The 23,240-nt window shown below is 41.4% G+C and overlaps 5 protein-coding genes across 6 annotated transcripts; 2 read left to right on the forward strand and 3 right to left on the reverse strand.

Annotated features, from left to right (window-relative positions):
* Positions 1-3,246: 3,246 nt before the first annotated feature.
* Positions 3,247-7,195, forward strand: LOC115693937 (E3 ubiquitin-protein ligase RGLG2-like). Of its 2 annotated transcripts, none has more exons than XM_030621010.2 (11): positions 3,247-3,479; positions 4,589-4,864; positions 5,046-5,271; positions 5,344-5,457; positions 5,549-5,646; positions 5,759-5,838; positions 5,929-6,034; positions 6,120-6,247; positions 6,326-6,482; positions 6,666-6,722; positions 6,801-7,195. In XM_030621010.2, exons 2-11 carry the CDS (start codon positions 4,679-4,681, stop codon positions 6,882-6,884), a joined length of 1,236 nt encoding a protein of 411 aa, XP_030476870.1. In that variant the 5' UTR covers positions 3,247-3,479; positions 4,589-4,678; the 3' UTR covers positions 6,885-7,195. The 2 variants fall into 2 exon arrangements, with proteins under 2 accessions (XP_030476870.1, XP_030476869.1); XM_030621009.2 differs by lacking the exon at positions 3,247-3,479 and adding an exon at positions 3,673-4,051.
* A 70-nt stretch (positions 7,196-7,265) lies between these two features.
* LOC115693936 (glucan endo-1,3-beta-glucosidase 5) lies at positions 7,266-9,940 on the reverse strand. The gene is made up of 2 exons (XM_030621008.2): positions 9,348-9,940; positions 7,266-8,580 (listed from the first exon to the last, which is right to left on the reverse strand). Exons 1-2 carry the CDS (start codon positions 9,692-9,694, stop codon positions 7,479-7,481), a joined length of 1,449 nt encoding a protein of 482 aa, XP_030476868.1. The 5' UTR covers positions 9,695-9,940; the 3' UTR covers positions 7,266-7,478.
* Positions 9,941-12,266: 2,326 nt separating this feature from the next.
* LOC115693944 (ATP-dependent 6-phosphofructokinase 2) lies at positions 12,267-16,117 on the reverse strand. Its single transcript, XM_030621021.2, has 3 exons — positions 15,756-16,117; positions 15,101-15,456; positions 12,267-13,355 (listed from the first exon to the last, which is right to left on the reverse strand). The coding sequence occupies exons 1-3, from the start codon at positions 16,033-16,035 to the stop codon at positions 12,534-12,536; spliced, it is 1,458 nt and encodes a 485-aa protein (XP_030476881.2). The 5' UTR covers positions 16,036-16,117; the 3' UTR covers positions 12,267-12,533.
* Positions 16,118-17,247: 1,130 nt separating this feature from the next.
* LOC115693945 (ras-related protein RABB1c) lies at positions 17,248-20,427 on the forward strand. The gene is made up of 6 exons (XM_030621022.2): positions 17,248-17,544; positions 17,972-18,111; positions 18,301-18,383; positions 18,880-19,084; positions 19,194-19,262; positions 20,088-20,427. The coding sequence occupies exons 1-6, from the start codon at positions 17,499-17,501 to the stop codon at positions 20,178-20,180; spliced, it is 636 nt and encodes a 211-aa protein (XP_030476882.1). The 5' UTR covers positions 17,248-17,498; the 3' UTR covers positions 20,181-20,427.
* Positions 20,428-21,055: 628 nt separating this feature from the next.
* Positions 21,056-22,023, reverse strand: LOC115693946 (chaperone protein dnaJ 11, chloroplastic-like). The gene has a single exon (XM_030621024.2). The coding sequence runs from the start codon at positions 21,727-21,729 to the stop codon at positions 21,172-21,174; it is 558 nt and encodes a 185-aa protein (XP_030476884.2). The 5' UTR covers positions 21,730-22,023; the 3' UTR covers positions 21,056-21,171.
* Between the last annotated feature and the right edge of the window lie 1,217 nt (positions 22,024-23,240).

Below are 23,240 nucleotides of genomic sequence, written 5' to 3' on the forward strand. Positions count from 1 at the left end.
AAGAAAGGGCAAGGTGCAGTCAAGGCACTCCAGAATTGGTGATGATCACAACTCGCTAGAACAGCTAAGCAAATTTCGCAGAAGTGCACCTCATTTGAGGGATATCAGTTAAATTACTTTCTCGAACTAGTGATCTTGTGGCGATCGGAACAATGACGAATTCTGATTGTCGAAACCTGATTTTTAATCGATAAATCAAATGTGTATAAAAATTGAATAAAATAAAGTGAAAGATCAAAAGAATGAAAAGGAAAAGAGAACAAAAACCATTTTCGAAACCCATTCGGCCATCGCATTCAAAACTGGTCTAGTAGCTTGATCCACTCATTCCACACTAAGCCCATCATCTCTAACCCAGGCTCATAAGCCTACTAATTAGGCTCTTGAAACTCTAATCAATGCGCGGGCTAGCTAAAGGCCCATTTCGATTAAAACGAAACCCATAGGATACAAAAGGAGGCCCGGCCTCAATTTTTCCAATGTCTGGAACGTGACCTGAACTCAATCAACCATATGCAAGGCACCGGAGAGGGAAGTAAAAGGGGGGCGTGTGAAAAAAATAAAAAGAATTTCAAAACTTGTCTACATCAGTGCCGGTCGTCACCATGCCACGCAGGGCGGCCGACATCCACGTCGGCTATTTCCGATCAAAATTGATTGGAAAGACTAAATTGGCAAATCGTTAAAAGATTTAGGACTAAATTGGCACAATTGAAAGGTTTAATAATGAACTTGATCGCCGCACAATAGGTTCATGAACTTTTTAGACAATTATCCCAATCTTTATGGACAATTGCCAATGTGGATGGTACCCTACATTAGTAGAGAAATTTTGAGCACCGGTGTTCAATACTAGGTTACGTAGAGTAAAAGAATGAAATTGGTTTGAGATTAAAAGCAAATGAACTATTAGAGCATTTAGGAGTGATTGGATTCTAGGTGGTTAGGTTCTAGACTAGAAATATGGAATCTATCATGTTAGAGCCGATCCTCAATTTTTGGAATTGGAAACCGAATCTGCCCTAAAATTGGCTTAGGAACCTAATAGGAACTGGCCTACTTCTTCTTATATATATATATACTTAGTTTGAGGAAGACAGTATACAGACACAGCTATGTTTCATCCTTCACAAGAGATCGAGTATTCCCTCTAGCAGGCCAATCCCATGTGTCCAGTAACGGTTTAGAATGCTGCACATGATTGTTCTCCAGCTATTAATTTATCTTATGAATCCCAAGATGTAATGATATTCAGAAAAATATATATAGTTCCATTCGCCTCAAGTATCGTATCGTGCAATGATATTTAAAAAAGTGGATCCAAAGGCCAGAAGCTAAAGGGTTCTAACAAGTGATTAGATGCATTGGTATTAGTGCAAGAACAGGTTCCTTAAATATCATATCACAACATCTAAACTCCAGGTGAAAGCGTTCAAGATCCCAAACTGTTCAGATACCAGAGCAAAAGAAACAAAAAACAACACTTTCCTTCTGCTTTACAGATTTCACTTGATGTAGAATGCAAAGAGAAACCTATTTGGAGTTTGTTTTGGCCGGAAACGAACGATACTATTGACAGCAACAGCCAAAGAACGAACACATCCAACTCACAATTATTGTCAAAACTCTACCAAGTTTCACATAGATCACATCGTTTTTACTATGGAAGATCATAGATTTGAATTTTACACAAGGAAACGAGAATTCCACTCCTCCCAATTAGACAAGAACCTCTACCCCACAGGCTCACATTCTTACTACTCACAGCGTTAATTATTCACAGTAAAGAGACACCGAATTCCATTTTGCCAATCCCTACTTGCGACCCACCTCACATTAAAAAACCAAAAAACAGAAAAGGAAAATAAAAGAGACAGCACCGAGAGGTAAGATGAACCTATTTCCTGCTCAAAAGTCGTTCTCCCGAAAAGTCGGTGTTCAAGTGGCAAGGGCTCTTCGGCTTTAATGATCACCTTACCCCACCACACTAGTGCTCCTCACACGGTATTAGGTGAGTGCTTGACCCTCATGGCCTGGGCGGTCCTCGCCCCCGCCTGGATGAGGGTTGCCCTCACCGGGTTTAGCGAGGGCTCGACCATCGCAGCCGAGTAAGGGCCGCCCTCATCGGATCTAGCAAGGGCTCACCTGGGCACCGGTGACCTTCGCCAATCACAATGAAAATAAAAAGAAAATAATAAATAATAAAAATTAGTAAAATTTGCCCACGTCAGGGCGGTCATGTGATGTAAGACAGCCGGCGTCCATGCCAACGATTTTCCAGCAAAAATTGATCGGATGAACTACATTGGCAAATCATCAAAAGTTTAGAACTCAATTGATATAATTGAAAAGTTTAATACTGAATTGGCACAAGTGTAATAAGCTTATGACTTTTTTTATTCTTTTCCAGCTAAAATTTCTAAAAATTACCCTTCATCCGACAAAATCAAAAATACACCAATAATGGTAAATTTGGCAACTTTTCCAATGACTCGACCATAGAATCTTACGCAAATTACGTATGGCCATGCACAACTCTGCTGCTCCAAGGTTTTGCTTTTGAATGTCATGACATTAGCCAGTTCTAATGGAGGTAGCATTATTCTCTATGTACATCAATAGAGTGTGAACAACCCTCGCATTTCGACCCAAAAAAAAAAAAAAAAAACCTGACCCTTGCACGGTATGTACATAAGGCGGAAATATACTATCCGGCTACTTTATAGTTTCGCCTTTTCTTTGGAGTACATAATGCATCTTTGATTGTTCTTAGCAACCCTATCTTTTGTAACTTTCTTGAATTAAAGACGACAAGTAGAACTTCCTTCTGCAAGTCTGGTGGCTAGTCTTTCTTGCCCGATTGCATCTTGGAAACCATAGACTACGGCAACCTCTTGTCTAGAATTTTCTTCTTCCCCAATTAATTTCTCTGCAGCATGTCTGTCAAAAGATTATATAAATGATGAGTCCAGTGACGCACTGCCTCCATCGTCATGGCGACGACCGACCCTTCGAAACTTCGATATAAAAATGGAACGAAAAGTCCACTATCGCGCACTCCCAAGGAAATTGACATTTTCCACGTGGCAATAGCTCATAAGGGAATCGGAACTGGTCTTGTTTTTCCGCTTTTTTTTCGGCGACTGACAGGGGATTTTGTTATGTCGACAATCCTCGAAGAGTCGCAAGAAAAGATCCTAGTGGCGTCTTACTTGCTGTTTATTTTTTTATAGAATCATTTTGATATGATAAACATCAAGATTGTTGCGTAGGATAAAGGGTGAGAGAGTTGATGAAGAAAACAAAGAAAACTCGTAGTATATAATCTTAAACAAAGTGAATATTAGACCATTAAGAAACTCCATTCGCCTTGTCCAGAGAGAGGAAGGCTCCGCTTTGAATTTGTCTTCCTCATTGTAAGCAGCAACTCTGAAGAACAACCTGCGGGAGGTGATTTCTGCGTGCTTCGAGGAATAAAGGTTAGATTTTATGCAGTCGAGGCTCACCATGTTTTAATAATGGGATTGAATTTAGCTTTTGAAATTTTTCTTTCTTATCTGTTCCTAATTAACCTTTTGGTCAACTAAGAAAACATGTAATGATTGTTGTGACAAGAGGGTTTGCAGCTTTTTTCCAATCTTGTGTTTTTTCTGGGAAGTTTACAGGGAAGTTGCTTGGGAAGTACAGAGCTTTTAAGAGTCGTGGGTTTGACTTTTATTGGGTGACTTCACTGGTTTTTCCCAAGAAATGGGTTAATAATAATATGACCACAGCTTTTAGGTGGAGGGTTGTTGTCATCCGTAATTTCCGTGAAGAACTGATCAGCTCAAGTTGCGCTCCCCATCAGTTTTGAAGCTTCAACCCCTTCGTTTTGCCTTAATTTTATTTCTTGATGCAAGGCATTGACTTTGTATTTTATCAACAGTTCAACACTCCTCTGTCCCTATATATTTTGGATGAAAACCGCTTCTTTCCTGCAGAGCATTCGTTCTGAGACCTTGTGATTGCGACAGCCTTTTCTTTCTTTTCTTTTGTTTTCACTGCAATTGAGGTAAATACAATCTATTTCTGTTGTCTATGATGTCCAGAGAATTATGACATGATCTCTGGTTTTAGTTTGTCTCTCTCGGTTTATATCTATTGCTGAATTGGCTGGAATCCAATCATAAAGTCTCTGCGTGTTTCTGAGAAAGAATCACAATTTTCATGGAGAATGGTGACAGAATTTGGTTGAATTTAGAATTTGTTTCAGCTGTTTTTGCATGTTTCTCAAGTCACTGCGCTACTGGTAGAAGTGGATGGTAGCAATTTTGCAGCTTATATACCTTCAAGTTATGCACAATCCATTGTAATTTTTTAAAAGTGGTGTGGTTAGGAAACTGTACAATGAAACGCCTTGTTTGATAGTTATCTGCATATGTTGTGTCTGTGGTTTTATCAAGCCAATGAGTTCATACTACTACATGTTGCGACAATGTTTTATTTACTTGAAACTTAGAAATTTATATCATGAAAGATCGGTGAATCCAAGAACTATTGGGCTGCGTACTTGACATGCTTATAACTTTGATGGTATTGCTGGTTTCAGAACACTTTCCGGTAGCGGATTAGTGGTGTAAGGCGTGTAATCTTCGGTGGAAGCAAGGCAATTGACAACTGAGAAAGGAGGGACGTGAATATGGGGAATAAAGAATCGAGAAGTACCAGCAGCAGCTACTTTGATTCCCGCAGTTATGACTCCCAATCATTTCGAAGCTCGTCTAATCGCTCTTCATTTTCCGAGAATTACTATAATCATGAAAGAAAAGGCAAGGTGCAGTCAAAATACTCCAGAATCGGTGATGATTACAACTCGCTGGAACAGGTGCTCAACTGTAGGTTTTACTTTTCATGCTTATTTGCCATTTGCAAAATAAAAAACACTAGGTTCAAGCTTAATTCACTGAATAAGGTGAAAATGCTTTGCATTTACAGTCTGAGCTATTCCAAATATTATAAACCACTAGGATCAAGCTTAAATTCTCTGAATAAATGTGGAAATGCAGGTCACAAATGCTCTTGCTCAAGCTGGCCTCGAGTCTTCCAATCTTATTGTGGGTATCGATTTCACAAAAAGCAATGAATGGACAGGTGCGCGATCTTTCAACCGCAAGAGCCTACATCACCTTGGGGATACCCCTAATCCGTATGAACAGGCAATATCTATAATTGGGAGGACGCTCTCGAGTTTCGATGAAGACAATCTCATTCCTTGTTTTGGTTTTGGCGATGGTCAGTACTTGTGGATGTTGTTATTAGAGGTATCACTACCTAGAAGAGTTGCTAATTCCATTGGTTTTGCAGCTACAACGCATGATCAGGAAGTCTTCAGCTTTTATCCCGACGATAGATTATGTGAGGGCTTTGAGGAAGTTCTTTCCCGTTACAGAGATCTAGTTCCGGACGTAAACTTGTCTGGTTAGTTTCAAACTTTTCGCCCTCATGTGTTGCAAATTTTGCTTATGGAACTGTGGAAATGACTAAGTACCTATGTTTTCCAAAATAACAGGACCGACATCATTTGCTCCCATTATTGACAATGCCATTGAAATCGTAAATAGCAGTGGCGGACAGTATCATGTCCTTGTGATCATCGCTGATGGACAGGTCAGTTTATAAAGAGCTCTTGTTTATGCAGTAACTGCAGCCCTTTACTTTGTGCCTTTCACATATGATGAATTTCTCGACCTTAATGATTTGGTTTAACTTCATTTGCAAGGTCACAAGAAGCGTTGACACGGGTCCTGGCCATTTGAGCCCCCAAGAACAGAAGACAATAGAGGCTATCGTGAAAGCAAGGTTTTGATATTGCATGACCTTCCATTTTACTAGATCTGATGCATCTACTGCACAAATCACAATCCTGAACGCACGTTTCCATTCTTTCAGCGAGTATCCATTGTCCATCGTGTTGGTCGGAGTCGGGGATGGACCGTGGGATATGATGCACAAGTTTGACGACAACATCCCTTACCGAGCTTTTGACAACTTTCAGGTTGACAGACCGAGCTACAATGATTATAGAACTTGCTCGTATAATACTTTGACTCGTTGTGACCCGACTCTTTTCTGCCTTGTAGTTTGTAAATTTCACCGACATCATGTCGAAGTGCATGCCCGCATCCAAGAAGGAGGCAGAGTTTGCCCTCGCGGCGTTGATGGAAATACCAACACAATACCAAGCTACACTCGATCTCCAACTTCTTGGGTAACGATTGAGCGTACACTTTGAAGTGTAGTTTAAATTAGCAATTCATAACTATAGGATTTGTATTTGTAATTTCAGATGTCGAAGAGGAACTTCGGGAAGGTTTCCTCTCCCTCCACCAAAGCAGATCCGTTCCGCAAAATCTTACCCGAAGCGCATGCCCTCAAGCACTAACGAACACAGAAGTGGTTTTTCTTACACTTCTACTCCTCCTACTGAAGGTCCTTCTCACAAGGTAACTTTTTTTCCTCAAATGCGGAGCTCAACTCAAAGTAAATGTCAGGACCGATACAGAAATGAATGTTCAAACGCTTGATGTACTTTCATATGATGTCCCGTTCGTTAATCCTTGATAGAGGGTAACACAAGTCTTGGATCACTTGTAAACCTCGGTGGTTCTTTTTTTCTTGTTTTTCAGAATTGTCCCGTGTGCTTGTGGAGTAAGAAGGATCTTGCATTTGGATGTGGGCATCAGGTAAACTCAAAAGAACACCAGATTTATTTGCTGTTACATCTCTACGGGATCCGTAACCCCTCAGTGTGACTTTTGCAGACATGCTACGAATGCGGAACGGACTTGGCCTCGTGCCCAATCTGCCGCACATTCATAACTACCAGGATAAAGCTTTATGACTGAACATCGAAACCAAGAAGATGGACAAGGCGATAGATGCGGGCCGCAATTTACTGGTGGATTTTTGGCTCTGGTACGGTTCTCTTCGAGTATGTGAGCCTTTGCGGACATGTAGTTGACTTTTGGTGTTTGTTGTAACGGGTTCTGTTTTCGGTTCTTTGCTCTTTGTTTGCTTGTAGCCGTTGATGTAAATTCTACCTCTCTTCTAGCTTGTTTATGTCTCCCTCCAAACTTTCTACAGCATCATCTACTTGCTTACAGGTTCTTTTTGGCACGAAAGGCTGAATGCAATCAACCCATAATTTTACATTGAATCTTACTGCATTGTGCAATCACTCCACAATTTTCACGCATGGAGACGTTCTTTTTATTGAAAGCACGATGTTCGAGCAATAATCATAAGATATACCATGCCAATGTTAATTTAAGAATCAATGGTTCTCATCTCACTACATAACTTCACTCTCTGTGACAATTACGAAGAGTCTACATATACTAGGGTAATCCTGAGTATGTCTAAGTATAGCGACCTGACTTCTATGACTATCGGTTTCACTTTCAGAAGAGGGGAGCAACAAAAACCCCAAGTAAGAAACTTCACACTTCAAACACCCAGACACTCCACAAAATCAAAACCCAAACCATGACCCCTCTCCAATATGTCCCAACAGCAGCAGAAGTAATATCAGTTACACCGACCAGAAACCTACATTCACCTACCGACGGATCCAGGAAAGTAACCATCCCAAGCCCATCGAAATCGCAGCTCTGTGAATTCTGCATCTGCACTTGATAATAACTGTTGAATGCATACGAGATATTTCCCTTTGCTCCAATACCATTGCATGATCCACCGTAGTTGAGCGTAGTGCAATCCGCAATACTACAAGCAAGCTTCATGTGATTCGCAACGGTGGAGAGATCCTTTGATGGGTCAGCCACGCACCACCTAGACGGGAGATATTGCACGCTCCTCGCATTTTTTAGCAACCTGTTGCCCATACGGAGGTTCAAGGCATATTTAGCCTGGCCATCAAAAGAGAAAATTCCCCAGTGCCTCTCAAAGTTTCCTGGAAGCACACTCTTGGCACCTTCGTCGACTAGACTGAAAAGATACACATCCATTGGAGGGACTCCAGGTCTCAACGGAGTTCCACTGTTGCTAAGTACATGATTAATAAGGCCTTGATTAAATGCCCGAGCAGCGGTGAGATTCGCACTCAAAGCTCCGTCCGTTGGCCAACCCACCTCCCCAATGACTATGGGCATCTGTCCATAACCTAATTTAGTAAGTGCTGCAACTAGCGTGTCAAAATTCCCATCGAATGCATTAGTGTATACATTGGCCCCATCTGTCACAGCATGAGTAGTTCCCTCAAAAAATGCATAGTCTTGAGGAAAATCCGAGCTCCCATACAGGCTTAGGAACGGATAAATGTTCACTACGAAAGGGGAACCATTCGAATTCAGGAAAGAGACGAGTTGCGTCAAGATTTGTGTAAGTTCAGGACGAAATGCCCCTTGAGAAGGAAGGTCCGCTTCATATGCATCGGCATTGCAAGGGACCACTAGCTTGACGTAGCCAGCAAGATTTGCTTTGGCCAATGACTGTTGTAGATTGAGCAGGGCTGGCATAACATAGTTCTGAAATTGACCCGCATAGCTTGAGAGGAAGGGCTCATTGCCTACCGCGACATACCTGTCATTTTGTCATTTGATAGTCAAGAAAAATTGAATCCACACATCAACACGTTAAAGTTCATTGCCATGTTGTAACCCACAGATGCAGAATGAAGAAAGTTCTTGGGAAGCAGGCATAATGATATTTAAGCAGGAAAGGACAGTGGCAGGGCCTTAGGAGTTAACAATTACGCATATATCTTCCATTGCTAGATATACTAAAGAAACATCAAGTCTAGACTCGTTTTGGTCCTTCTGATTACCACAGACAGGTTTGACCAAGCCATAAACTTCGCTCTCACCCTCGACATTGATATGAGCAGAGATCCTCCACTATGTGTAAGACTATAATCGTCCATACAACCAACTCCCACTATCTCAAACCAATGACTTAAACACTGATGCTCTAAAAAAATATAACAAGAGGATTGAAGAATCCGGACCCAGAAAATTCAACCTGCAAGGCACTAACTAAACAACAGCACGCAAATTGGGACGATTCAATGGAAAGGTGCCACAATTAAGTTAATCTCACTACTTCAAATTTAATGTGAAGGAGGGAATTCCAGGAAAAACAAAAAAAAGGCTGTATCTCCACTCTTCCACTTCTAAAAAGTGTCCAACACAATCTCACTAGCTCGCTTTAGATTCATCTAACAACCAAGATCATTATCCGACAAGGAAAGACACTTAGCTCTCAATCAAACAATCAATCAATCAATCATACACAAACCAAACCCCAAACAAAGGAAAAAAAGGCAAAAACAAGAACTTGTTGCATCATACCTGATGGCAACACCGCCTTTACCCACAAAGCTAGACACATTCTGGCGAACCCAGAGATCAGAGGCAACACTCGAAGAGCCCAACACGGCCAGCATCTCATTGGGTATCCCCACCATCACCTCAATCCCACTCCCTTCAAGAGCCCTGAGCGCACCTGGGTCCGCATCGAACAGCTTCACCTTCTGTACCTTGTTCTGCTGCAAGAGATCCACCACCGTGGATGGCCTCAGCCTGTGGAAGGAGATGGTGCCCCAGTTCACTCCAATGGCGGATTCCGTGACCGGGGGCGAGGACGAGAGCACCAAGAAGAGCGAAAAGATTGCAACTTTGGTTATGGGTTGCAACATTTCCGGGTTTCAAGATTGGTCATTAAGGTGAGAGATGGGGGAGTCTCGATTTGGATAAAGGAGTGATTTTTAGTGCTCTGTAGGGGCAAGGCGGCGGTGGGTTGATTCACATTGGAGCTGCCAAGGAGCAGCAGCAGGGTGTGTAACCGGTTCTTAAAAGGGAAGTGCCAAAAGAAAAAGAAAAGTATGAGAACCAGCCAGTGACCCGAGAGGATTTTTGTTCATTTCTTGTATTCTTTTAAGCTGCTCATTAGTGCGTGGCAAGTGGAGATTATCAGTCGCTTGGTAATCTTGCCGGGGCCCTCTTCTTTCTTGCCCATTTTCAAGAAGGAAGAAACCATGATTAGTTTGACAGAGAGAGAAAAAAGAAATCCATTCTTCTGTCTTTATTTGGCGGATGGAGGTGGGGTCTTTCTGCAAATGATGTGACCGAACACCTAAGATCATGGCACAACGTATCTATAATCTCTAGAAGCTCATGACCTGTCGGTGTTTCATTTAACCTTTAACCCCATAATCAGGTGCCATCGATAGCATTTGTGAGTGTATTCCACATGAAGCTTTGTTCCTAGCTGTTGAAATGATACTCCCTCATTTGCAGGAAACCTGAGTCAGGAGTGCCGGAAAACGAACTGAGAATGTTAAATTGTTAATAAGAGAGATTAATGGTTTCTCTGAAGTTTCCCCGATAACTAGTTAGCCTTTGCAAAGGTCGTGTGTGGCTACAGACACCAACGAAGGACGCCTGATAAAACCTAAATTTGGTTAGGATGCCCTGATGTCTGTCCTTACTTGAGCAGTTTTTAATAGCACAAACCGACTTTCACGTGAAGATGAGACTTTCTGTCCGAGCCATCTCGATCTCGATGCGTACTTTTAAATAGGAAAGGGAAAAATTATACTCTTTGCCCCAGTTCTGCCATTGATCTTTCGACAGCTTAGCCCTGAAAAATTCAAACTTCTCTGCACACAAACCAGTACAGGCATAGGGACATAACTATCTTGTGATTGACCTGAGTTCTTTTCTTTCATGAGCCTTTTCTGATGAGTATTTCAAGAATCACCGTTCGATTCCCGGCAAAATAATATTATGTCCGCCCATACCGGTCTTATTTGTTCAATCTCGTCTCTGTATTTTTTTTTGGGCAACATGACCCCCGGACCACACTTTTTTTTTTTTATTCAAGTTAGTCTTCCGTAAAAAATGCAAACGAAAACATTGATGCTTTTTTTTTTTTGCTGGCGACCTCGAAAAGCCTTCACTAGGGCCGACTCAGGCCCAGCCGCCACCAAACTGTGGCCATCGGCCGCGGAAAGTGGCGTTGGTGCTTATAGGGTCGATAGTCTATTTTTTTTTTAACTTTCTTTATATTCTTTTTCTATACTTCAATATATTCATTCTATGCTATACATTATTTTTATTTTTTTAAATTGTAAAAACCAATATAGAATATCACATTAGCATCACATCACCACTTATGGGCCACGCTAAATTTATTTAACAAAATGACTAATTTGAACAAGAAAAGACAAAACAATCGTCATACAATTACAGGGACGGACGGTAACATTATCCTAAAAATCATCATACAAACAAAATTCCTAAGTTGTTCAAAATACAAATTCAAATCTCTTTTCGATCAGCTACATATACAATTCTGATCAATTATTGTCTGTTGCAGTGGAGTAAAGACTTATCAACAAGTGACAATTCTTCATTTGAAGCAATCATGTGATATCATGAATTAAGTTTTGGCACACTAGGCCAAATCCACGAGCCCGATTAAACCATGCCATTGTACCTTGTTTGGAATCTGCTGAATGATTAAAGAGAAACACACCCCCGGAGAATGAGCTCCAACCAGTGCACATCGTGTGGGACTTATTCCCATTTCAAACATCAGATGAAAGCTGACAAGAATTCCCTCAGAACATATGCTCAACTCATGTGATTTGCAACCGACAACATTCACATGTAATGAAGCAGACCAAGACAGTTGTAACATTCCAAGCTCAACTCATATGATTCCATGAGTTCGCTTCATTGAGTTTTTTTTGCCTTTTCTTTAATCTATCTGTGGGCAGTCGTTCCCCTGGAGACTTTACCTTTATATTGCTGTTAAGGTTTTCTAGCTTTAGGGAAAGGCATTCACAAAAGTTGCAATTCTCATTCTCATCTTTTACTTTTTGAAAAGAGAACCACGAAACCATCGCCGATTCTCTCCCAAAACAAACATACATTGGCTATTTATTGACCCAAATAAGAGCTTGTCTGAAACTTTTCAATTTTTTTCTGCCATTTTCAAAGGGCAGGAAACAAAAGATTCACTCGTGCCTTGTCAAGGGCTTTTGCTTAAACAATAATATCTTACGTTGCACACGTGCCCATCACATCTTCAGTGCTTATCATGCATCTTTCACTTTACGGTTTTGCAAAGATACCCAAGGCCAGATGAGACATCCGGGCCCATATTCTATTTCCACATTATAAAGCAAAAGACCAAAGAAGAAACACATGATTATCCACAAATAGTTGCACCTTAACTTTGTCAAACAACAAAGAGAGTAGAGAGAGGGAAAATCAATGACCGACATCAATTTCATAACCATCAAATGTAAGACAGTATTGAAAAACATAAAAGATATATCAGCTAATTTGCGTTTCCAAGTTCTTGTTCTAGTAAAAAATATGTGCAGTTCCAGTGATTCAAAAGCACATCAATCAGCGCTTTATTTACTACCATCAGGCAACTACAGCATTCCGAATCCCAGGGATGTGAAGCTGATGGTACCATAGGATGCTCATATGAAAAGCGCCGCAAAATTTGGTATTAGACATCTAGCTCCTCAAAAAATCGGGCTGATTGGTTACCGACCTGACCCATGCCCATTTATGGTCCTGCGTGTTGACCTCATTCTTGGCCTTGGCCACCTCGTCGAGAGGTATATACGCGTAGTTGCCGTTAATAGGACCACAGACGAAGCCAGTATAACCTGCCATGACTCCGTGAATAGCTGAGTGAGCCAAAAGAGTGCAGTACAGATTGTCTGTGGCATTCGCCGGGACTGCCCGGATCATATAAGTAGGATCGATGTACTTGACTGTGAACAGCTCGTTCGGGTGATCCCGGTCCCACCATTTCTTCAGCTCTGACTTCAACCACCCACCGACATCCAAGAACACGAGATTTCCTGATTCATCCCGCTCTTCCTTCTGTGATGCAGTTCGCGGTATAAGATCCTGTCCTGCGCCCTCAGCAACCACCAGCACTGCATGCCCATTCTCTTTCAATCTCCAGTCAAGAAACTCAAGCAGTCCTCCTTTCCCTTCCAAGAAGAACTCGACTTCAGGAATCAAGCAGCAGTCGACATCACGATTACTGAGCGTTGCATGAAGAGCAATGTGGCCCGTGCTTCGTCCCATCAGTTTCACTAGCCCAATTCCATTAACTGCACTTTCAGCCTCCACATGCGCAGCATTGATTGCTTGTTGCGCCATTTCGACCGCCGTCTGGAAGCCAAATGATCTATCAATAATGCCAATGTCGTTATCAACAGTTTTGGGAATTCCAACTACTGTAATTTTTAATTTTCGGCGACTTATTTCCTCAAATATCTTTACTGCGCCCCTCATTGTGCCATCGCCGCCAATGATGTATACCTGCACTCTACTAAAATTAGTTATTGAACAAACAAAACACAATTAGCAGCAATCTTAAAAACTAGAATGGTGAAGGCAGAAAAGGACCCAACAAAAATATGCACATTATAATAACCAATTTGGGATCCATGGCCTAAGTCCACAGTATTTAATATTGGACTTGAATGGTCAAGTTCTTGAAGACCAATAAACTTCTTCTCTTCTCTCTCTCTCTCTCTCTCTCTCTCTCTCTCTCTCTCTCTCTCCTCGCTCGCTTCGGACAAGTTCTCCTTTTTGAACATCTTACCTCAGCTTATCAGGTCCAAACATTTTGGAAACAACATTCTCGCAATATGTTAATAAAGGTGTGCCGACTAGTACTTGGTCCTCTCTCTCTCTCTCCACTTCAGACAAGTTCTCCTTTTTGAACATCTTACCTGACCTTATCAGCTCCAACATTTTGGAAACAACATTCTCACAATATGTTAATAAAGGTGTGCCGACTAGTACTTGGTCCGCATATCTGTAATTACCCCCATTATTGTGCTCGCTTTGCTCCTCAAGCAAGTCTCGAGAATAAGGTCATTTTCCCCATAATTACACCATTCTCTTATTCACCTCATACCTAAAGCAAGTCCCAGATAAGATCACAGTTTCAAACTTGACAATTGCAAACGAAAACTCCCTAAATAACGAAGAATACTCAAGACTCTGTCCCTGTGCTCTATGACAAAAATCACCCCAATCTTCTTTGGCTAGTCAAAAACTCAACGTCATGACAGAGAGAAAAGCGCACATGTACTTGCTAAAGTTCTTCAGACTGGTTTTCTAGAGATAGCTTACTGAATGCCACTTTGGTAATACAGCACAAACTTCAGATGAACATAATAAGTTAAGCTATCCAGAGAAAACCGAAAATCTATTTGATGCAGTAGGAAAGGAAAATGCGGGACTCACAACAAAAATTTTAAGTCGATACATATTTACAAGTATGCTAAGAAATCAGACTTTAAATGACGTATTTTTGGCTTACTGAATTTCAGAAACAGTAAGAAATTCCTCCTTTCAGCTCAGGTTCTTATTAAGAAAAGTTAAAAGTTCATCAAGCAATTCTGGGTTTTCGATAAAATGAACCACGTGGAAATTGTCTATTAGCAGAAGTTCAATTTAAAACCAACTCTGCAACCAAATTTCCCAAAGATAAAGTGTTGTCAACTAGTATGTCCCATGTTAATAGGGTTAAGCCCAGAGTTCAGGCATGATTTCATTGGATCAAATTGCATGGAGGGGACAGCCCCAGAAATTGAAAACTCTCATTGTACAATAAAATGACCAGCTTGAGTAAATGTACAAACTATTAGGAAGCATGGGCAACACAACTAAGACTCCAAATGAAATCATTGGCAAAGACCAGCACCACCTCATCCAATAGAGAGCCACTTCAACCAACAACAACTGACCTTTCAGCAATACAAGGACAGTCAGTCGTAAATCAAACTCCATTGACATTTCACAGCCGAAAAGTTAAGGTAAAATTTAATATTAAACCAGATCCAGTCAGAACTCCACTATTATTAAACCTAATCCAGTCAGAACTCCACTACTAATTGGAGGATATGGCAAATTAGTGCATCCTATGTAAGAGAAATCAAAGATTGCACTCTATCTGGTTCACCACCGACTTACTAGAAAACAAGCAAACTAACCTCACGCACACAATCTAATCGCCAATGCTACAAACAGAAGAGAATCCCTAAAATACAAACCTGATTAAACCCCTTCTCTTCAATAGCATTGACAATCTTTTCGAGATCAAAGCCACCCCTTGATGTCTCGAGGGCTGTGCCGCCCATCTTGTGCCACCCGTGCACCATCTTGGGACTCAACTTCACTGGCTCCCTTGAGTAAAACCCTCTGTACCCTGCCGTAATCCCATATATCTCGCGAACGTCATACAACTCCCACAGCCCCACCACAAGCTCTCTGATCACCGTGTTCAGCCCCGGGCACAGCCCTCCGCATGTGACGATGGCCGCCCGTACTTCAGAGGGCTCGAAGAACACGCGCTCGCGCGGGCCTGCCCTGTGGTAGGCCAGGTGTGGCGCCGGCGGAGGGAACATACCTGTCCCCAAAAGATTACACGCCCAAAAGCTCCAATCAACAGACTATTAACGGATGGTGTCACGATTTTCACAAATTTGGAAGGCACCCATCAAAATATCCATTCCACGAGCTCAAAATATTAATTTACTAGCTTAGACAGCAACATCATACTAGATAACAGAATACGACTGCTAAATGTTAGCTGAATTTCATGAGAATCACCAACTAACATATGACCAGGATTCAAGAAACCAGTAATCATGCACTGCCCACATGAAAAAAAGAGACCTTTCACACGTTACGAAGACTAAGGAGTACCGGAGAGATCATAGACGATCTGACGGAGGATGACGTCGCCGGGGGAGACGTAGAAGCCGTCCACCGGATGGAAGAAGTGGTTGCTGTCGAGCGGGTTGGGCAGAGTCCGGAGGTCCGGGAGGTAGTCGGCGAGGTGGGGGAGTCTTTGGAGGCTCACCGGAGCGAACGAGAAGGTGTCCAGCGATTGATCTTGCCGCCGCCGCTGCTGCTGCTGCTCCCCCGGCGGCTGCGTGTAGGAAGAGGCGGTGAGGTCAGTGGCTTCCGGGCACGTCGCCGCCATTTTGCGGCGGCGGAGACGACGGTGAGGTGACGCGAGCAAAGAGAGTTGCAGAGGATTCGGGGAGTTTCGAGAGTTCTTGAAGTTTGAAGTTGAAGAGGATCCGCGGGAAGCCGACACGTGCTTGGATTGGATGTGTGCCTGTTTGGGAGCACACAGATCGAAGAAACTTTACGCTACAGTTAATAAACGATGGAATCGTCCAAACACCGTAAAATAATTTTATGTACCGCGGTATTTTTGTACTTAATCACGACGACATGTTTTAATATCCTAAAATATATCCAAGACATTGTGAAAATGCCGACAGGAAGAGAAATTTGGATGGGAAACGATCCAAATTGAAAATTTATAAAGGGAGCACACAGTCGAAGAAACTCTACAACGCTACAAAAAGGTAATGATAATTTTTTTTATATAGATGTGCGCATTATATCGCACTATGGGAAATTACGCCTAAAAATAAAGGAAAAAGAAAAAATAAAAATAAAAATAAAAATAATTAAAATTTAAAAATTGATTTAAAAAATAAAAAAATTATTAATTTTTTTTTATTTCTCTTGGATAATGACTTTATGGAAAATATTTTTTAGAAATGTCGTATTTTTCGTAAAACAAACTAACCTCAATTTTAAAAAAATTATAAAAAATTTTCACTAGCTTTGTATTGCATAAAATGTTTTAGCAAGATAATTTAAAAAAAATCATAAGAAACAAGTATTCCTAGATTAGGTTAAATATAAAAGTGTTTTAAAAGCCTTTGAATGCACGAGGATATTAAGTACGACCGCCCAAAAAAGGGTCTCAAAAGGGTCTCATGTCGATAGGTTCATTTCGAATTTTAGCAAATTAAAATTTTCTCTTCCAACTATTCTTTGTTCTTTTTATTTCCTCTTTTTTTGGCAGTTGTGGACTCAAGCCAACCAAGGCCAAGAATCAAAGACATGGCATCAATCACATTATAATGAGGTTGGATCTCGCTTTGGCCACTAAAAACACGAATCTTTCCAACCATTGACTGGTCCCCGGAACACAACACGAATGTTTCAGGAATGCGCTCGATTTAGGCACTGAGGAAGTCGAAGCTAAAAAAAAAAAAACCGACAGCCAAGAACCAGATCGACAATGCCCTGGATGGGAGGGTCACGACGTTGGCCTTTTTATGGATCTCGAGACCTGTACACGTACGCATCCGCATACTTGTGCACGCACCCCGCGAAGACGACGACGCGCTCGAGGGGCTGCGTGACGACATTACCCTTTTCCCCTCCCCTGCTGGATCGCATAGACGCGGACGCAAAGGACACTCCTTGGACTCTCTTCCTCCCCCTCCCCTTCTTCTTTCCCCTGTGAAGGCCGAAAGCTCCCTCCTTTTGAGATTTTCGATCGGTTTCTGCCCGATTTCCTCGGTGGGTCTTCGCTTAGATCGAATCTTTTTGGTCTGTGGTGTCCAGTTCGATCGGAGGATGTCGTACGCTTACCTCTTCAAGTACATCATCATCGGCGATACAGGTACTCTTCCTGAATTGCCCAATTGGTTTTCGATGTTGGGCAGCTTCGATTCCGACACCCTTTTCGATGGCGGCGGGTTGTGTTGGGAAATTAGCTGTTGATCACCGTCCTTGGTTTGTCGATTCGGAAGTTTGATCTTTTTCGAGGAGCTTACGGTTCGGGTTGTGTAATTCGTTATTGGAATTGCGTTGTCCCGACTTGCTTTTTCGATGTGTTTGTTGCGTGCGAGGCTTGAACGAGCTTTTTTTATGGCGCCTCCGATGCATTAATCTGGAAAAGGAGTTGCCCGAGTTCTAAATTTTGGATTTTTAGTTTTGGGTTTTATCGAAATTGGTACTGTTATTGTGAGCTTGGGATGAGCTATCTGGTGTATTTTAGAATCGGATGCAACGAGTGTGATGTGAGCTTGGCTGCTCTTCCTCTGTAGGAGTTGGAAAATCATGCCTCCTCCTCCAATTTACCGACAAGAGGTTCCAGCCGGTGCATGACTTGACAATTGGTGTTGAATTTGGGGCCAGGATGATCACCATCGACAACAAACCAATAAAGCTTCAGATTTGGGACACGGTTTGTGTTCTCTCCTCGAACTTGTGTTACCGAAAGCCCTATCTACATTGGACATCCTTAGCTTTATGAGTCTTTTCTTAGTATATTAGAAAGCTGGTTTGGAGCATTGGTATGTAGTAGTTTAAAAATGACAATTCTCTTGTTCTTTGCGACACTTTTTGAAGCTGAAGTTTGTGTTATTTATCCCAGGCTGGTCAAGAATCCTTCAGATCCATCACTAGGTCTTACTACAGAGGGGCTGCTGGTGCATTGCTTGTTTATGATATTACAAGGTACATTTTTCCCTGCTGTTGTATATGTTGTTTCTATCATGAGGTGGTTTGCTTTTGGATTCAGAGGCTTCTTTTTAATCCTTAAACTGAGTAGCTGATGTTGTCCAATCAGGTGTCTCCATTTGTCAGTCTGGAAAGAACAGTATTCACTTGTTGCTGTTGTTGCATTTGAAAGTTGCTACATAGACCAAGTCTGGTCTTGATGGTTTAATGTGCAGATATGGTGTTTGTTAGAATATTTGAATTTTATCTACGGCTTAACTTTTTAGAATAGTTTACAGTGGTCCGACAAAATTTTACAAGGTACAGAGCACGACTCTTGAATTCAAATCTTTCCCGGCCCTTTTTTCCAGCCTACTCATGAGGGGAAGTGTTAGGATATTTGAATACAAAACCACGCCTCATCTATAGTTTAAACTTTTAAATAGCAGTGGTCCCTCAAACTTTCACAAGTGTTCAATTCAGATTTTACATGATTGGCTTTTCCTTTTTCTAGGAGAGAAACTTTTAATCATCTGGCTAGCTGGCTAGAAGACGCAAGGCAGCATGCAAACGCAAACATGACTATTATGCTCATTGGCAATAAGTGTGATCTCGCTCATAGAAGGGCCGTAAGCACGGAGGAAGGGGAGCAATTTGCGAAAGAGCATGGTTTAATCTTCATGGAGGCTTCGGCAAAGACTGCTCAGAATGTGGAAGAGGTGACGAATCTACGCTTTAAGATGAAGATTTCTTGTAGTACAATTACTTCTTGGCCCTCATAGTTTTCCTTGGATTTACCTTATCTGATGGAAGAAGTTTTCCTGACAGGCATTTATCAAGACAGCTGCGACTATATATAAGAAAATTCAGGATGGAGTATTTGATGTGTCAAATGAGGTCAGTTCTGGGTTTTGGCATTTGTGATATATATTTTCTTCAGATATGGGATTATATGATGCATGTTAGGTGTTTGGGATCAGAGAATAGTACAAAGATATTCTAATATCATGATTAAGTCCTTTTTTTTTTTCAATTTGCTTATAATTAAGTTTGAGATTAGTTCCGATTTTGCATGTGGTCTTTTGTTGTAGGTGATCATGTCTTCTTGCAATTACCCTTAGAATTAAGTTATTCTTTAAGATATGATTAGGTCAAAAGAACTAGAAGAGACATACTATTCATTATTTCGCTTTTCCTTTCTGCTGAATACGTACTTTGTGATTTCATGTCAGTACTATTGATTGCTCAGAATCTTCGAAGCTTACTATCGATTTTTTGTCTGCAAATTGTAGAAAATAATACAAGAACGTGTTTGCAAAAGTGGTTGTTCCTTATTAATGCAAATTAATTAATGACTTCTTTTGAGTCTTGCATGGCTGTGCTTCGTTATGCGATTCTTGTCATGGTCATTTTGCAATAAATTCCATAAAGAGATCAATCTCCAAAGACAGTCATTTTCTCTATAAGAATGTGCTTTTTCCAGGCACTCGTTTTAAAGTGAGAATATAGGACAAGATAATTAGGTCATTGTTTTTTATAGTAATACCCATTCGTAATGGTCGCCTTTTTAATTAGGATTACCGTTGTATTGGTTGAGTCCATATTAGCAGATGGTTGCATCAAGTATTTGTTTTATTGACCAAATTGATCAGGGTTTAGATACTAGAATGCGGCTAGCATTGTTTACAATTTTCTAAAGTATGTTCGGGTCGTCTATTGCAGTCTTATGGAATAAAAGTGGGATACGGTGGAATTCCTGGTCCATCAGGAGGCAGAGACGGCGGTGTTTCTCAACCTGGAGGATGTTGCAGCTAGACCTGAATTTGGATCTTCACTTACCTCAAGATACTTTGACTTTGCTTTATCTCTTATTTGCAGTCTGAATTGTGACTTATTATTTGTAAGTAAAAACTTTTTACATTTGACATGCCTGAACTTCTTTTGGTGATCTTGATTGTAAAGTCAGCAGTGTGTTCAGTTTCATCTGTAAGTGGTCTTTTGGAACAATCACAAGTTGTTGGAATACGAGGAAAAGGGGCCATTCTTTTTGTTTGTTCTATAACTTATGTAAAAGTCCATTCTGTCTCTGTATGACTTGGGCCAATTCAAGATGGTGGAACTAGTTATCAGTTCATTGTACCTCGTTAATCTATGTAGACACGCTCTATCTTATTATGGGCAATCTAAGCAATTGGAAAATGACATTCTTGTGGTCTAATGGATTGTGTACTTTGGATCTTTGGGGATTAAACTACTACTACTATCTAACTTGCTCATTGGATTGTGAGTTGTATCCATAGTTCTCTTTTAATACTGTCTATTCATCCAATTGGGCAACAATAGTCTATTGAGTTTTAAAATATTTCCAAGCTCTCCTCCTGTATATTGCGCAACTAGGACTATTCATCACCTATCACTCTTATCAGTGATTATCTGGGGTAGATAGTCGTTTTTTTTCTGGTGCAATCAACAGCTGCGACCGTTATATTCAACTGCTGCTGAAGATTTAAGTATCAATTTGAAGTTGTTAGCAGAGTTCTTGCGAATGCTTTTTCTGTTTGCATCGAACTAGTTGGCGCTATGCCAGACTATGGTTTAACTGTTCTTAGTTTTAGGGAACATCAGTAGTATCCAAGGGTTTCGGCTACGTTAAGACAGGAAGCAGAGAGAGATCTCACTTCTGGTTTAAACCGCCATCCTGCTTTGAAACTAGGAAAATCAGATTGGACAACCACTTACAAAACAATGATAAGCCAAAACTTATATTGCAAAAAAAAAAGTGCTTTCCATGTCCATCCTGTCGTAGCTACCAGCATTGATCTGTTTCCCATCTTCTGTTTGGCCGTGGCGCCATGCTTGAGTATCTAGGACTACAGTGTGCATGTATGGACAAATCGTAGCGAGCTCTGGCTACTGGATCAGATAAGATGGCGTAGGCATTATTAATCTGGACGAAGTCGCCCTCGCCTCCGTTCATTGAAGCCGAGTCCGGGTGGTAGAGCTTCGCCAAGCTACGGTAAGCAGCCTTGATCTCCGCCTGCGAGGCGGAAGCCTTGACACGAAGCACTCGGTACAGCGTGGTCGACGGGTCCCCGACCGTCGAGAACGGCTCGACAGTCGCGGTGGCGGCCGCCGAGACGAAATTGAACCTCCTGGGATGCGATCTTCCGAAACTCGCCGGAGGGCATGAGCTGGGAGGAAGGTACGGGAGCTGAAAGGACACAAGCCTCGACATGTTGCAGACGAGAGGCAGCACGAGGCAAGTCAAGAGGGCAAAGAGCTTCTGGGTTGTCAGGACTGACTGACTGTGTGTGGGATGAGAAGACTTTGTAGTTTGTGTGGGGAGGATTGAGGATCTGGCCATGGATTTTAAATGAGTTGCAGGAGGAGAGAGAGTGATGCAGTGGGCGCCAACAATTTTTCTTGAAATGGTACGCCTTGGTAGTTTTTTCCTTTTCTTGGTCTGTTTTGCGCACGGTTCAAGGACAGCGACTTATGCTTAAATTGGACAGCATCATCATCGGCCACCCGTTCACGTCAAACGCTCTTTTGGTGGGGCTAAGAGAGAGAGAGAAAGGGAGAGGAATGCATTTTGTATTAGTAAGAACGACTTGTTTAACACAGGAAAATGGGATCATCACGTGATGATGCCCTGATTACAGACAGGCAGTAGTGTCATGCACAAAAAAAAGACGGAAAACTGCTGAAGCTTTTTCCAAGGAGAGCTGGTTTTCTATGTACTGGGAAACTGCGGTCCGGATGTGACTTCTCATCGCATCATAGAGCACACAGGACAAGAGGTCGGTTGGATTGGAAACTAGGCATAAAAGGATAAATCCGATCGTCCCTTATGATACGCGGCATAACGGATGGGTTATGGTTGAACGGATCGATTGGAATTCAGTATATAACATGACTGACTTGTCGTGGCGCGTCATTTTCGAACGCCGGAAGCATTGCTGACATTTTCGGAGCATGGCAGCCCCAAAGAAACGTGGGTGTAAACATCGCGTTTTAGGAGAAGGCGTTTGGGAAATTGCCGCGGAAAACGAACTTGCCACAGAAAACACTAGGGTACCGAGGGGTGTATGTGGTGAGAATTTACGTGGGAGTTTTTAGAATCACAAATCACAAGGTGTAGACATCTGATCGAGCCTTGTAAGGTAGAGCTGATGTGAATGTGTCATGTGGCTACTCTCTACAAATCACGCCGCACCATGTTCTTAGATTATTAATATGCATATAAGATTATGATCAAAGCGTATAATAAGATTTTTTTTGCACCAGGTTCTTAAATTATTAATATGCATATAAGATTCTGATCTAAGTCTATAATAAGATTTTTTTTGTCGGAACATAATAAGATTAAAAATAGGTTCTTATGGAATTCTTCTAGAAGAAGAATCGATCTTTTTTTTTAATCTACGTTTATGTATTATCGCTAATATACTTTTAACCTTCGTAGATGCCCGAAAGTTGAAGTTGTAGACACTTATTTTTTTTAGTTACATGACCAAATGACCAAATTATTTTTAGTTACATGACCAAATGACCAAATTACTCTCTCTCTCTCTCTCTCTCTCTCTCTCTCTCTCTCTCTCTCTCTCTCTCTCTCTCTCTCTCTCTCTCTCTCTCTCTCTCTCTCTCTCTCTCTCTCTCTCTCTCTCGTTTCCTTTTTTATTAGGTTAACCAACAAAATTACCTTTCCTATCTAAGTATCACTTTGTTCGGAGAAGGTTTTATGATCTCATTTTTTAGTCACAAAGCGATGTTTAACTTTAGAAGTGGGAAAATTACCTAAACAGTTCTAAAATTATTGCAATTGTACCAATTCAATTTTAAACATTTTTTTTGTACCAATTAAGTCGTAAATTG

Source organism: Syzygium oleosum, unplaced genomic scaffold (assembly GCF_021117445.2).
Source record: "Syzygium oleosum isolate NSW1041296 unplaced genomic scaffold, Sole_v2.1 Sole_v2.29, whole genome shotgun sequence".
In the NCBI taxonomy this organism is placed as follows: Eukaryota; Viridiplantae; Streptophyta; class Magnoliopsida; order Myrtales; family Myrtaceae; genus Syzygium; species Syzygium oleosum.